General features: G+C 36.5%; 1 protein-coding gene across 1 annotated transcript in view; it reads left to right on the forward strand.

The window, feature by feature from the left end:
• The window catches only part of LOC578886 (tyrosine-protein phosphatase non-receptor type 11), a 35,473-nt gene extending 19,655 nt beyond the window's left edge, over positions 1 to 15,818 (forward strand). The window contains exons 8-15 of the mRNA XM_030987129.1: positions 4,416 to 4,483; positions 5,812 to 6,015; positions 7,015 to 7,146; positions 8,679 to 8,833; positions 10,896 to 10,963; positions 11,770 to 11,921; positions 12,232 to 12,387; positions 14,578 to 15,818. Of these exons, the coding sequence (XP_030842989.1) occupies positions 4,416 to 4,483; positions 5,812 to 6,015; positions 7,015 to 7,146; positions 8,679 to 8,833; positions 10,896 to 10,963; positions 11,770 to 11,921; positions 12,232 to 12,387; positions 14,578 to 14,646 (1,004 nt within the window). The 3' untranslated portion in view covers positions 14,647 to 15,818. The remainder of the gene's footprint in view (positions 1 to 4,415; positions 4,484 to 5,811; positions 6,016 to 7,014; positions 7,147 to 8,678; positions 8,834 to 10,895; positions 10,964 to 11,769; positions 11,922 to 12,231; positions 12,388 to 14,577) is intronic.
• Positions 15,819 to 16,840: the final 1,022 nt, after the last annotated feature.

Here is a 16,840-nt window from a genome sequence, read left to right on the forward strand (position 1 = left end):
TACTTTTCTTCTAAGACAAGCACGAACAAAATACTATGGTGATATGCTTAAATACAACTCTAATAACCTGAAGAAAACCTGGGGCATTATCAATGGTATTTTAAATAGAAAAGCTAAAGTCCTGCCGAATCATTTCAAAGTCAACGGTGTGATAGTAGACAATGAGTGCGAAATATCCGAACTGTTCAATAGAATGTTTAATGACGTTGGAACCAAAACAGCTGCCCAGATTCCTCGCTCTTATAAACACCATTTGGATTACATGAACGCATCAAATCCAAATTCGTTATTTTTGTGCCCTACATCTGAAAACGAAATTATAAATATTTTTAGGAATTTAAAGAATACAAATAGCACTGGAGTTGATGATGTTAGTCAAAATATAGCAAAGAAATCTATTCACGCTATAGCCCGTCCGTTGATGCACATTATGAATTTATCAATTTCGACTGGAAAATTTCCAAACCGGCTTAAAACTGCAAAAATTGTTCCTGTACCAAAAACAGGGGATCCTTATGATATATGCAACCATCGTCCAATTTCTTTACTTCCTTGTTTTTCAAAGTTACTAGAAAAATTAGTTTACGTTCGTCTATATAAATTTCTTGAACATAACAATATTTTATACATGCATCAATATGGCTTTCGGCCAAACCATTCAACTGATCATGCTCTTATTGATTTTAATGATACAGTATGTAACGCATTGCACTCAAATAAGTTTGTTATCGGTATATTTCTAGACCTGTCGAAAGCTTTCGATGTAATGGATCACGACATATTACTTTCTAAGTTATCTAGATATGGTATTCGTGGTATACCCTATTTATGGTTTAAAGATTATTTAACAAACAGAAATCAATGTACAATGTATAAAACTCATATTTCTAAAAAACTTTTGATCAAAACAGGTATTCCTCAAGGATCAATTCTAGGTCCTCTATTGTTCCTATTATATGTTAATGATTTATATTGTGTTTCAAAATTGTTTCACTTTATTCAATACGCAGATGATACTTGTTTGATTGCCTCAAATTATAATCAGAATGACTTAATATGTCAAACAAATACAGAACTTATCAAGGTTGTTGAATGGTTAAGAACAAACAAGCTATGTCTCAATGTTAAAAAAACTAAATGTATATATTTTTGTTTGAACAATTCACGGAGTATCGCTTTACCCAAAGTACAATTGGACGGAGAGTTGATTGATTTCGTCGACTGTCATAATTTCCTTGGTATACATGTTGATTGTTATCTAAAATGGGATTTTCATGTCAGACATGTCTGTAATAAAATAAGTAAAACCATTGGAATTTTATATAAATTGAAATATACAGTACCCCCACATATATTAATTCTATTATACAATACTCTTATCTTGCCGTATCTCATGTATGGTAATATTGTATGGGGTTCAGCGTGTAAAACCAGATTAGTAAGTATTTTTAAGAAACAGAAACAAGCTATTCGAATTTGTACTCTTTCGCATTATCTTGCCCATTCTAGTCCTATTTTTCATTCGTTAAATCTTTTAAACATTTTTGACATATATAAATATCTTGTTGGTATTTTCATGTATCGATATATAAACAATACTCTTCCACTTTCGTTTCATGATATGTTTCAGCTAAATTCAGATATTCATTCACATTTTACCCGCAATTCAATGAAATTTCGACTGCCAAAACCTCAAAATTCGTTAGATATAAGATCCATTCGGTATACTGGTCCCAAAATTTTAAACGAAATTGAAAATTGTACTTCCGATGCAACCACACTCAATGTATTCAAACGTAAACTTAACCAGCATTTCGTTAACAGTTACAATACTTGATGTACTCCAACAATGATTTTCAAAAGATTGTTTGCGTTACATTTCGGTTAGTAGTTAGTTAGTTTGTGAGTGAGGGTGTGTCTCTGTGTGTGTGTGTGTGTGTGTGTGTTTGTGTGTAGGCGCATTTTTGTGTGTGACTATTGTGTTTTGTGGCTGGGTGAATTATTTTGCAATTATAAATGTATTATTTAACTTTGTTCAGGTGCCTTCTATTGTACAAGCCCCGTGCTTTTTTTGAAGGTATCCTTTCATCTATTGTTATTATTGTTATGCATCGTCAAATATTGTCAATATTTGTTATAATTTTTATGGATGATGAATAAATAAATTGAACTTTGTATTACCTGTAAGATTGGGAATTTCTATGGTTAAACAGTTTTATTGTTATCCTTTATTTTTACAGAACAGATTTCTTTCTTCAAAGAAAACCATGCATAACTAATGATACTTTATATTGATGAACATGGTGGTTAGGGAAGTGATTTTTTTAAAAATCAGGAATATATAATATATCTACACCTGTATAAAAGGAATGCTGGTATTCAGGCTTTTGCATAATTCAGAACTTCCTCTTTCAGGTTTTTTTTTTTTCATGCCCCATATGTAACATAAAATTCAGATCTTGTTTGAGCATGTGAGTCTCTCTTTTGAAGCTGATTGAGTAAAACCAACTGCTATCCCTTGGTATATGTTATGGAATGGAGAGTACCATAGGCCCTGTTGACATACATGTAGTCACTTGACCGATATCAGATGATATGTTTACCTTACAAACACCCATATACTGATGTCTATAATATACCCCTTCACTGTTAAGGCCAGCATTCTAATTTGAAAGTAAACATTGATGGTGCGCATATGTATTGTTGCGTCACTGCCTGCGCTGCGAGCTCACATCATATTACAATACAATACAATACAATACAATGAACATTTAGGGCGCCATTCCCATAAGGCTCAGAGCGCTAACATCAAATAATATTATTGGTCTTTAATTACTACATGTAGTAATTAAAGGCTACAATTAGATATTCCATATAAAATATTAAATTCAATTGATTGAATTAAATAATTAAACATAGAGGAGAATTCATGTAAAGAGATGAGTTTTCAGAGCCTTCTTAAAAATATCGATAGAGGCAGATTGTCTGATGGACATGGGGAGATTATTCCACCCTTTGGATGCTGCTACCGTGAAAGTCCTATCCCCGGCTTGGACACGTGTAATTGGATAATTTAGACGGAGGTTATCATTTAAAGATCTGAGATTTCTGCTTGGTGTATATAAAGTTAAACAATTAGACAGGTAATTAGGAGCTAGGTGGTGCAATGATTTATAGACATATAAGAGTAACTTAAAAATGATTCGCTGTTGAATTGGAAGCCAGTGAAGGGAATTAATTAATGGTTGAGCTGAATGACTTCTACCGACCTCAAACACAAGACGTGCTGCCCAGTTTTGTAGGCGCTGGAGACGGTTTACATGTAACTTTGGAAGAGAGGAAAGAAGTCCATTACAATAATCAAGTCTAGAGAGAATTAAAGACCTTACAGCATGATGACAAGTTGATTGATCAATATATCTACGAATTTGTGATATGTTCCTTAAGTGAAAAGTGACCATTCTACTAACATTGTTAATATGTGAATTCATACTCATATGAACATCAAAGAATGCGCCCAAGTTTTTAATTGTGTCTGTAGGTTTTACGGAAATATTTCCTATGGTGAGAGTTATGTCTGGCAATTTTCTGAAATTGTGTGGTGAAGCAGCAATAAAAAACTCTGTCTTACTGTCGTTCAATTTCAACTTGTTGATGGACATCCAATTCTTTATATCACAGATACAGTTTTGCAGTGACAACAATGCACAATATAATTCACCACGTATTTTGGGATCAAATGAAACATATAACTGTATATCATCCGCATATACATGGTATGACACATTATGATGCTGAGTAATATCACTAACCGGGAGGGTGTAAATTGTAAAACCAACAGGACCTACTACAGAACCTTGTGGCAGACCAAACTTGGAAATGATAGGCGCAGACAATTCCCCTGCAATGTCTACTTGTGTTGACCAGCCATCGAGATAAGACTGGAACCATTTTAGGGCAGTGCCTTTGATACCAATCCTCGTTGATAAACGAGAGACTAAGATATGATGGTCGATGGTATCAAAGGCTGCTGACAAGTCTAATAATACCACAAGAATTACTTTGTTTGAGTTAAGTGAAAACATAATATCATTCTTCACCTTGATCAAAGCAGTTTCTGTGCTATGTCGGGGTCTATATGCAGACTGAAATGGGTCAGCAAGATTGTTAGCTTCAACATGCTCCATTAGTCTTGAGCAAGCTACTTTCTCAATGAGTTATTAACATGGGCGTCATTTTAAATTATGACTAAACATGAGTAAAATGGCGCCCATGTCGGCGCATGCACAATCTTGTAACTGTGAAAGGGTGTATTATTTTCGCAATTTTCTGCTTTCATTACAAGCAGTTTGCAATCTGGAATCAGATTTCCCTTTAATTAAGTTGATAATTTTCCTTTTCCCTTTTTGTTTCAGTTGACCATTCAAGAGTTATTATCAATGATGGTCTCCCTGGTGACTATATCAATGGCAACTACATCGATGTAAGTATCTTTATTCACAATATTCATGTGTTTATGATAATGTGAGAGTGATTCTTGTAAAGTTTTAAAGGCCGTCTGTACTAGTTTGGCTAGGAGGGATTAGACCACCCAGGGCAGTCACTGACAGGTGGCTATCTCATCAACTCAGCTCTCAATTAACATTAGAAAAAGAGGATCATGGGGGACCAGTGGTCACCGATTAGGCTTTGCTTGCTATATAGAGGGAGCAAGTAGCTACAAGTAGTACAGTGGGGCTTTAAAGTCTATTGAAAGCTACACATTGAACTTGACAATGTGATCCTATGTGCCATTTATTATCTTGACTTATTGCAACTGGCTGAGCAATTTTACTTTTAGATCCTGAGAGATGAAAGAGAGGAAGCTTTACAGTGTCTTCTATAATGCTTTGTATCACATGGTATAACTTTAGATTCCCTGCCAAGGCACTAACATATGAATATATTCTTGGTTTATAAAGAGTTTAATACATCAACAATGTCCCTAAGTGATTTACAGATGTAATCACCCTGGTCATCAAATTTAGGCTTGTCCATAAATGTACATTCTTCACCCCCATGGAGAATTCCAAAGACGCTCACAATGCTGAGCAAACCACAATGACTTTTCCATCCTACCGGGTACCCTGGGTGGAGAGTGGCAAATGTGGATTCATGTCTTGCCAAGAGACATTAGTGCCGGGCTGGAATTCAAACCCTCAACCCTTGGATTGAGAGTCAAACAAATGAACCAAAAGACATTAGTGCCTGGCTGGGATTCAAACCCTCAACCCTTGGATTGAGAGTCAAACAAATGAACCAAAAGACATTAATGCCTGGCTGGAATTCAAACCCTCAACCCTTGGATTGAGAGTCAAACAAATGAACCAAAAGACATTAATGCCTGGCTGGAATTCAAACCCTCAACCCTTGGATTGAGAGTCAAACAAATGAACCAAAAGACATTAGTGCCTGGCTGGGATTCAAACCCTCAACCCTTGGATTGAGAGTCAAACAAATGAACCACTACACCAAAACATCTCCGTCCTTTGGAAAGACATTAATCTACATTTGCCTCTCTCCACCCAGGTGAGGTTAATGTGCTCCTGGTAGGTGTGCTCTATCAGTGTAGCTTGGCTAAAGCCAGGGGAATGAAAAGTACAGCACTTAAAAACATTAAAATTAAGTGCTATATTAATGTTACTATTGTTGTTGTTGTCATTGTTATTATTGTTTGTGTTGTTGGTATTGATATTATTAATAATAATTCTTTCTCTTCTAATTTTTAATATGAATCATTAAGTAATTTTTTTATTATTTTGATTGAATCAGTTACCAAAGGCATGGAAGAACAGTATTGAGCTTCAGCAGCAAGGTGAAAATGTGGAGAAGATTGACATGAGTTGGGAGCATCAGAAACGGTACATTGCTACACAAGGTTGTCTGAAGGACACGGTACCAGAGTTCTGGCGAGTGGCCTGGCAGGAGAACTCTAGAGTCATCGTCATGACAACTAAAGAAGTGGAAAGGGGGAAGGTAGGAATCACCAGTTGTACATCAAACAGTCATGCAACCATTGCTCTGTGATCAATTTCATACATTAAGAAGACTTCCAATCTTCAACCCTTGATCAAACACTAAATCAAACCTAACCTAAAACCCAATTGTAGTCTTTTGAGAACAGCCCCCTGGAAACCACTCAGTGGTCAGTTTGATTATAGTATTGTAAAGAGGGGTTTTATTTTGGGTATTTGAGGGATATTTTCAACCAGTTATAAACTTAAGGGATTTAACAGGTTTTTGAGATACCATTCTTGGCATAACTATAATTATGATTATGATACTACATGTATATATTGCATGGGAAATGTTCACTGTTGAAGGGAAGCAAAACACATTGGCCCATATTTCCTTAAAATTCTACTAAAACCAAATGCTTTTGTTCAAAGTTGGGTTTCACAATGCGAACAAAGCTAGTCTGAGGTCTAAGTAGCCTATAATCTAGGCGGAGTGCCGAGATTGTTTCTTTGCTGCTAGACTAACCTTAAGCAGAACGTCTGATACGGCGAGACTACGAACTGTGAGCCGCGCACCGCCTATAATCACTGGTCTAGCTTTAGTCGTTGTTTTTTTTATTATCGACCATGAATCCGTGGCAGTTTTTCGTACGAAAACTGCCACGGATTCATTGTCGATAATAAAAAAACAACGACTAAAGCTAGACCAGTGATTATAGGCGGTGAGCCGCTTCGCGACTCACGGTTCGTAGTCTCGCCGTATCAGACGTTCTGCTTAGGGTTAGTCTAGCAGCAAAGAAAAAAGCTCGGCACTCCGCCTAGATTATAGGCTAAGGTCTAAGTTGCCTTGTTAAATGTGATCTTAGAACCAGGGTGTGGTTTAACTGAATTTGTGTAATACGGATGTACAGGTATATGTATGCGTTTGTAAATTGCGCTATACACTGTGTAAGAAATTGCCATGTGTAGATTAAGGATGTGAACTGTAATTTAATGTTTGATTGTCTTTTTTTTTTAGAATAAATGTTGTCGTTACTGGCCTGATGCTAATACTAAGAAGGATACCGGAGTAATCACTGTAACGCACATCTCAGAACAGAGCATGGCAGACTATGATCTCAGAGAGTTCTCTATGTCTCATAAAGACTTTGTAAGTATCAGCAGTTTGGCGATTCCATGAAATAAGTACCGTACAAAATAAAAGATGATAGTCATTTATCATACATGACACAGAATTGCCCTACTTATATCATGTATCCCCAGGGTACCAAGAACATTCCAAGCTACGTTTACCAATTACACGTGGGAGTGTCGTGGTCGAGTGGTTTAAGGCGCTTGACTGTAGATACGAAGGTCGAGGGTTCGAATCCCGACACGGCACTAATATCCTTTGGCAAGATATTTACCTGCACTTGCTACTCTCCACCCAGGTGTTAAATGGGTACCCGGTAGGATGCGAACGTTCATGTGGTTGAACGAGCAAGTGTGCGCCTGTAAAATGGCGACTGGCTGGAATGCTCCCCAGGGAGTGGAAAATGTGCACACATTGTGTGCGAGTAAGCCTGAATCCGATGACCGGGGTAATAATATATCTGTAAAGCGCTTACCGTATTTGCCGGCGTAAAGGCCGCACCGCCGTATAGGCCGCACCCCCAACTTTGACATTTTGTAGAGGAAAAAAAAAAACTACAACAAAAACAAACAAAAAAAAAAAAAAAGAGAAAAAAAAAACGGACCAAACAAAATGATCGTAATTTTCTTGTAGAACACTCTTTTTTTTTACAAACTATACCAAATTCATCAATATTCTTATAAATCAACAAGAAGTTAACCTCAAAAATGATCATAATTTAGCAGATCTTCATCGACTTTTAAGCTAGTACTGTATCGTACGCAGATTTGGCATCCTACAATACCCCTTCCTCGATGTGCGGTGTAATCCGAAATAGCATTTTTCGACCTGCGCAGTTGCGTTGCGCGGCAGCTAGCTCCGTAAGTAACGGCCTGTCCCTTTGTTTACTTTTTGCCGATGCAATGGTATGGACTTAGATCTAGATCTATCGGCAGATTTTATTAGAAAAATAAGTTTTTTCGTCTTCATGTCAACTATGCAACATAAACTTGTCGGTAAGTTGTGTGGAGTTATTCTAGAATTGTCCTGTACCGTTGTCTAGTCATGCTACCGTTCCTATAGTCCCATACGTGCAAATGGACGTGATGTTTTGACCGCTGAATTTTGTTGTTGTTGCGTATACGCCGCACCCCGACTTTTTGATTTTTTCTCACCCGAAAATACTGCGGCCTTTACGCCGGAAAATACGGTAGGCACATCGTTGGATCGGTGTATTGAGCGCTATATAAAAAACCAGATTATTATTATTATTATTAATTACAACTTGGGTTTTACCATGTATTGAAATGTAACAGAATGTGACATGATGACAATTTTACTATAAAAGGGGACCACTAACCTTAATGCAAAGAATTTATTAATCACCCCAAATTGTAAGACATTCAAACCTTTAAGGATTGAAGAGCTGCTTATTTCACTTGCAGTTTATTTTTACAGATGTGACATACAAAACTTGTATTAATTAGTATGCCGACATGGAACCCATAACAGAGGTCATACTGTAGTTTTATTGTATGTTAACCTTTTCTTGTCCACCTATCTGTGTTTAGCCTGAAGAATCGAGACCAATGTTTCACTTCCACTTCAAGAGTTGGCCTGACCATGGTGTACCCTCTGACCCTAGCAGGGTCCTCAACTTCCTCCAAGACGTCAACAAGAAACAAGAAACATTCCCAGATGCTGGCTCTATCATTGTTCATTGCAGGTAGGAAGAGCAAGTCTAATGTACATTCGGCAAAAAAGAAAGAAAGTGGATACTATTCATAGTTAAGATATGATCTACCCCTTTCTGTAAGGGAGAAAGCATCAGTGTCTTGCTTTTGTAGAACTCTTATATCACAAATGTTAATAGAATAGTTGTTTATAACTTAGAACCAAGGCTCTTGCCTTTTTGTAAATATTTTTTTATATAATTCTTCATCTTTTATTTAGTGTAAAATACCAAAGCTTTGTATATAAGCACAGAACACATTTACCCTAGATGTAGAATAGTTTGTAGCTTAGGTATGAATTCAATAGTTATTCATATTTATTCGTTACATTCTCATTTATTGCTGTGATACTTTTTGTGTGTTAGTGGTACTAGACACGATTAGCATTAAATGCTATTTTCTGGTCCCATTTATCCTTTCAATGTTAATTAATCATTCACATTTGATTGTTATATTGATGTACTTTTTGTTTTGGATAATAAACTTCAAACTCAAACTCAAACTCAAACTCAAACTCAAACTCAATTAGATATTTGGGCCATTTGGTGGTGCTTGTGGTTATTTTACCTGACTGCTAAGCAAGCATAAATGCTTGTTAGTAAGCAACCAGATGGCCGACGGCTGAAGGTCCTCTCTGAGGGACCTGGTAATGAGGATTAAATCCTTACCAAAGGGCACTAGCGAATCGCCTTGGTTTCAAACCCGGGTCACCAGATTACGAGACCATTGCTCTACCGACTGAGCTATCGCGCCTCGTAACATATTTGTTAAAAATTGATCTTTCATATACCTCAAGAAACAATAAACTCTCTTTAAGATGATATGCAATTGAAATCATACTGCTCATGCATGAGTGGGGGCATAGCCATCTTACAATAAATAAGTCTCTGAAAGAAAATTTCAAAAATGGGCATCTGGCTATTCAAATGTTGATGGACATTGTAGGTATCCTGACTTTTTATCGTGCTTGTCAAAACCATTGTTTCTCATTCTTTGTTTCTATAGTTAAATAAGTCTACCTGACAGATGCACATGTTTATTAACATTTAAATTGCTGCTTGCTCTGTTTTTGCAATCTTCTTAATCATACCTTATAACAGTTAATTAATAAAAGTTCAAAACTTGGTCTTAATTGATTTTGGTAGAGTAGTGATTTTTTTGTTAATTTGATATATAATTTATTATATTTATTGACAGTTTTTATGAACATTTTGAACAGTAAAAAGTGTCCACTCTTTATTTCTTCTTTCTGCTTAGTGTATATTGTTCTAAATGTTTAATACAGACATTATCAAGGATTTTATTATACCCGATGATTCTGTTGAGTTGATAGCTCTACCGTAGCTTTGATCATAGATCATAGATATTTCAGTTGTAGATGGATATTGGGATGATTTATGTAATGGGATTTTGAAATCTAAACTTTTATTTTTGGAAGTTTAGTTCACATTAGAATATAGAGTGAGAAGGCGGAGGGGAAAACACTCTTTTTACTAGAAAGTTAACTGGAGGCCCTGCGTGGAGGAGAGTCGCACCCTATGCATGTTAATGCGCTATACTTCTTGCAAAGAGTAGAGTGTATACCGGGTGTTAAGTGTACCTGTATACAAAACTGGTAATCTATCTACAAATAAAGGCTGCATAGCCCTTTGAAGGTTAACAGAAGGAGGAGAAGAGTGATAAACACAGAGTGCATTCAGCTGGTACTCATCTGCAAAGAGCTAGAAGGACGTTAACGCATGTCACTTTACACAGAGTTATATCTTTCTGGCTCCTGGCTGTTATTAGTAATTTTTAAATATACAGTGAAACCTGTATATAAATACTGATTAAGGGAAACATGAAAAGTGATCTTTATAGGCAGGTGGTCTTTATGTACAGGCTCCTTTAGTACAGGTTTTAATGAGAAACTATATTCAAGGGAAACAAAAATGTGGTTTTATAGACGGGTGGTCTTTCTGTTCAGGTGTCGGCTAAAGCAGGTTTGACTGTAATGTGAGATAACTGTAGACCTACATGTATCCATCTGTTTTTTCTCTCTTTATATCTTGACAGTGCTGGCATTGGAAGGACAGGCACGTTCATTGTCATTGACATCATTCTCAACCTCATCAAACAACATGGTTAGTATAGTAGAGCTATCTTCAATCTGATAAATGATTTTTGATGAAATGAGTACAAGGTGCTATAATAGTTGGTATGGATCATGCCTGATAATTACCCGATTTAAATCGGTTTCCTGATTTTTTTTTTCTTCTTCTTTTTTCCCTGATTTTACACCTGTTTTTCCCAATTTTTTCCCTTATTTTCCAGATTTTCTTACTCAAAGGGGGAGGAGGGGGGGGGGAGGGATGTTGTTAAATACCATTTTTGTTTTCTTCCCCGGATCCTTTTTTAAATTTATTACTCAAGGGGGACGGGAGGGTAGGGGGTGAGGAAGAAAACAAAAACTTTCCTTTTTTTTTTTAGTGCTCACTATCACCCCTGGTACGGATGGAGTATATTTCCAGAAACATTTTTACAAATTATTTGTTATTTAAGTACAGACACGCACATATTCATTGATACAATAGACCAAGTCAGTTTGTAGCAATGGTTTGAGCATGAGAAGGAGAAGGAAAAAAAATCTTTAGATGTCTACAGAGTTGTGCATATAGCTGATCAGGAAATTGGTATTGCAAAGAAATGATAAAGTTACCTTTTCTTTCATTTATCAATCATGAAGAAAAACTGTATAGGCTAGTAGCGCGGCGGAACTTGAACCGTTAACCATGTGATCCACAGTCTGGTGACATATCCACTTGACCAAGACACTTCTACATTTATAAGAAACAGATATTTTTATTATCGTTTTTATTACAAACCGGTCCATTATACCCTGGAAGCAATGTTCTGTCATCCCACTCTATGTATTCTTTCCTATATACAGGACTGGACTGTGAGATTGATATCTATAACACCATCAGGCTTGTAAGACAGCAACGCTCAGGTCTGGTACAAACGGAGGCACAGTATAAGTTTGTCTACAGGGCTGTTCAGCACTATATCGAGACTCTGTCACAAAGAGTAGCTGCAGAACAGGTATTTCATCTCTCTTTAATGTCTCCCTCACTGATATTCCCTTCTTGTTATAGAATTTAAATCCCATGGAATTTAGTCCCAGCAAGTTGTAACCAGTCTAGGATATTGGACCAATCAAGTGGTGTCATAACCAAGTCAATGCGCTCGTTCCCGTTGGTAAGGCATTGATCCCTCGGGGAGGACTTAACGTCGTCAGTCCCCTGGTTGTTAACCAGTCACGTAAAGTCACGTAAAGCAATCATTGATCATCATCAAACTATCTCCAAATGTTTTAGTATAAATTTTGCTTTTGCGCCTCTGTCTCCATCAGAACACATTGAAGACTGGACGTGAGTACATCAATACGAAGCGAGCACACTATGAGGTTCAGCAGCATCACACTCCTGGTTCTACTCCCATCCTGTCACCAGCTATCTTGAATGAAGATAAGAATGTCTACCAGAATGTTGGACCTATCAACAACATGGTAAAATAGCAGAGCTCTAACGGATTCAACTTCCAATCCAATCCAAAAAAGATATTTGATATAGCGCCTTTTCCTTGCAGTTACAAAGCGCTGCACACATGCTCCACAATGTTTGGGCCACTTAAAAACAAAAGTTAGACACTTCTCAGAGATCAGCAAAGTACTTCTTATGTCAAAATATTTTTTTTAGAGTGGGGGGTGGGGGGGGTGGCAGACTAAATTTGGGACACCCATGTATCCCGTTAGTGTCGAGCTCTGTATAAATGCTCATCTGCTTCAGTAAAGTAAGATAAGGGGCAAATGTTTTTAAATGACTCCATAGCCAGTTTCATCTATTGCTACATGTATATAATATTATTGGTTAAGGGTAGCATAGGGTTTTGGGTTTTGATTTTTTTATGCCTCCGCCACCGAAGGTGGTGCCGGAGGCATCATGTTTTCGGGTTGTCCGTCCGTACGTCCGTCCGTACGTCCGTCCGTCCGTCCCGTTTGACCGTTATCACAATATCTCAAGAACCATTTAAGATTTAAACTTAAGACTCGGGAATAGTATTTATCACCATAGGAAGACGATCTGATTAGATTTTGGAGTACGTAGGTCAAAGGTCACAGGTCACAGAGGTCAACTTATGAAATTCCTTGTATTGAGTTTGTTAGCGCGATATCTCAAGAACCATTTGAGATTTAAACTTCAAACTTAAGGATAGTATGTATCACCATAGGAAGACGATCTGATTAGATTTTGGAGCACGTATGTCAAAGGTCAAGGGTCACAGAGGTCAACTTATGAAATTCCATACATTGAGATTGTTATCATGATATCTCAAGAACCACTGGAGATTTAAACTTCAAACTTAGTGATAGTGTGTATCACTATAGGAAAACAATCTGATTACATTTTGGGTCACGAGGTCAAAGGTCAAAGGTCACAGGGCTCATTATGTATGCAAAAACAGCTTGTGATCGCGTTATCTGAACAACCGATTGATGGATTCCTGCCAAACTTTGGTCATGTATGTATCTTGCAGAGCTGATGAACATTAGATTTTGGGGTCACGAGGTCAAAGGTCACAGGGCTCATTATGTATGCAAAAACAGCTTGTGATCGCGTTATCTGAAGAACCGATTGATGGATTCCTGCCAAACTTTGGTCATGTATGTATCTTGCAAAGCCAATGAACTGATTAGATTTTGGGGTCACGAGGTCAAAGGTCACAGCGCACATTGTGTATGCAAAAACAGCTCGTGATCGCCTTATCTCAAGAACCGATTGATGGATTCCTGCCAAACTTAGGTCATGTATGTTACTTGCAGAGCTGATGAACTGATTAGATTTTGGGGTCATGAGGTAAAGGTCAAGGTCATGCGGCTCATTATGTATGCAAAAATAGCTTGTGATCGTATTATCATTAGAACAGATTGATGGATTCCTGCCAAACTTAGATCATTTATGTATCTTGCAGAGCCAATGAATGGTTCATAAGATCAAAGGTCATGGGCTCATTATGTATGCAAAAATAGCTTGTGGACGCATTCTCATTAGAATTGACAGATGGATTACTATTTAACTCAGGAAATCTTGCAGAGCCAATGAACTGAGTAGATTTTAGGGTCATGAGGTCAAAGATCAAAGGGTCATATATGTATATGAGAAATTGCTTGTAATCACGATATTCTGAGAACATGTTAATGGATTACAATTGAACTTGAATTTGAAAAATTTCTTCCGTTTCGGTTTGTAAAATTGCTCTATGACGGAGGCATCATTTTCGACTGCGCGCAGTCGAATTCCATCTAGTTTTAAAATATTCTTAGTTGTTTATCATTTGAAGAACTGTCTGTGAAGGAAAAGTATTTCAGGATTTCTTTAAAAAGGTGTTATGAAAATTAATTAAAATTTTGATTCAATCTATATAGAAGTTGGAGTAATGCAGAATTCATGAGAAAATAGAAAGATACATGTATCATATACAACTTTTCTCTTTGTCTTTTTCAATCACTTTGTTCTATCTCCATTCATTTCTTTCTTCTTTTCTCTCTCTTTTCTCTAACTCTTGTCTCCTTGTGTCTGTCTCTTCCTGCTCCTTGTGTGATTGCCTCTACTTGTCCCCTCTATTTATCTTCTCTCTCTCTCTTTCTCTCGATTCCTGTCATGATCACTCTCCTCCCTCTTTGTCTCTCCCTCCACAGTCAACACCAATTCCTCCTAGGGCACGCCCAGCGCAGCCTCCCGTTCCAAAGTCCAACAACATCAAATAACCTGCCCCTTGAGAAACCAGTCATTGGAGAGTAAACTACCACAATTATGATTGGACCCCAGCTTCATCATAGACTACAGCAGATCAACGTCAGGTGCAGATGTGTACAGGACTCTTTATGTCTTCTATTATTTATTTGTTGCGATAGCCTGTGACTAGGCTCACAATTGTTGGAATTTCAACAAACTCTTCCATTTATATGTACGGGACCCTTCAACTCGGTGCGATGGTTAGAATGAAATGAATCTAATGACTCTCATTTGGGAGAAAGCCATGCTTGATTATTTGTGATCTCGCTGTGATGTGTATTTGAGGTGCATGAATAATATCACATTTTCACATTTATTCTAAGTGTATTAAAGCATGTCCTAATGCTTCAGCAATTTTTTTCTAGATTTCTGGAAATGTATAGGACTAAAAATGTTTTGTTAACCAAATGTTAACAAAAGTGTTCACAAAAAATGTTAAATGCTGAACTAAGGTCCTACAAAGGTTGAAGATTAAATAGTTATGTTAGATACATATACTTATAGATAATACAGAGTTCTGCAGGTACATGTGATCTGGTTATTCATGTATGTGTATGCAGTACCTTATCTAATATCAATGTAATTTAATTTTTAAGTTGACCTTGAAGGTTTATTGAGACGCAAGTGGAAATGCAAAGATTCTTTGTGATGTAAAAAGTAAAATGTGGACAGCTCTAACAATGTACCAGCCACATCCATTAATAAGATGTGTGTGTTCTTATAGATCACAGGATTATGGTGATTAAATATTTATTTAATTAAACCATTAGGACAAGAGAATAATTACAGTATTTTTAAAATGCAAACTATGTAAATGTAGATTGTGTAATGGACTAGGAAATTTGTCAACTTGTAAATCAGGCAAAACTGGTTGAAATAAAAGAAATTGATTCAGAATTTTCAAAGATGGAGTTGAAGATCGGTTACATGTATTGAAGAGTGAAGTTACACAAATTACATTTTAATGTTGATTATCATGTGGCATTTGGAAATTCATAACTAAAGACTAATTCTGTATTAGTTTCTGGATGCAGACTCTGTTGTTACAGTTACTAGATGTCGCATTATTACATCATGTGATATCACCTTTTCATCAATGTGCTTGAACCTTGCCTGAGCAGAAAGAGCCAAATTGGGCACATTTCGAAAAATCACAGATCTTTATTCATCCTTGCAAGTCTAGGCATCTATTTTGCTGGGGGAAGAGTGATGCCATATGAATATGACCGTCATATCACGCCTTCAGAATCATGTCACTTTTCATAAGTTTAGGTGACATCACTGATCTTGGACTAATACTGTTGTAAAGCGAGTTTGTCATTGCACAGAGTTCTCTCTAAAATACTCTTTGTACAGTATAATCCAGATCCAGTATCAATCTATATCATAAAGCTTTAGCATCAATAGATTGAATGTTCTCTGAATAAATGGTGAATATCAATGGATAATACTCTCCCAATCTTGATGTGAAATCATGCTTAATTGTAAATATTTGTTGATTAATAGACACTTTCCAAGGATATATGGAGACATATTTTTTCATAATAAAGCACATCTTTTGTAAACACGATAAAGTATATTCGCATTTGACATGATGATAAACGATATTGGTCTTGTGATCATTTTTAAGTGTTCAGGATTCTATTTTCCCCCTATTTGCTTCAGAATTAGCTACAAAACAGTGCTTTATATAAATTGATATTATTATATGATGCAAATTTTGAATATTTTCCATTCTAATTTAAACAAATTTCAATTAATTTGTTAATTATATAGACTTCCTTGCATCTATTTAAAAGAAATAATCTCAGTGTAAATGTGTGTGTGTTTATGTAGCTATAAGTAGTTTAAGTACCGTAGCTAGCTGTTTATGAAGTTTTTAGTTTATGTAGCTATCTCCTAAACAAATTAGCACAACTCAATTAATTATGTGTCTGAAATTAGCTACCCAGGAAACAGGATGAGACAAGCTTTGTAGCTCATTAAGTTAATGCTCTTTATAACAAGTTTGAAAATACAATGCAAAGGGGGTTGTAGTCAAAGGTATTGTGGGTTCTTGCTTTCATTTTTAAAGAAATCTTAAACATATCTGATATACTATTATACATAGGCTTAATGGCCTATACTCATCAAAGCATATCAAGGAAAACCCTATTTGGCTTACTT

Source organism: Strongylocentrotus purpuratus, unplaced genomic scaffold (assembly GCF_000002235.5).
Source record: "Strongylocentrotus purpuratus isolate Spur 01 unplaced genomic scaffold, Spur_5.0 spur5_scaffold_16, whole genome shotgun sequence".
NCBI classification, from domain to species: domain Eukaryota; kingdom Metazoa; phylum Echinodermata; class Echinoidea; order Camarodonta; family Strongylocentrotidae; genus Strongylocentrotus; species Strongylocentrotus purpuratus.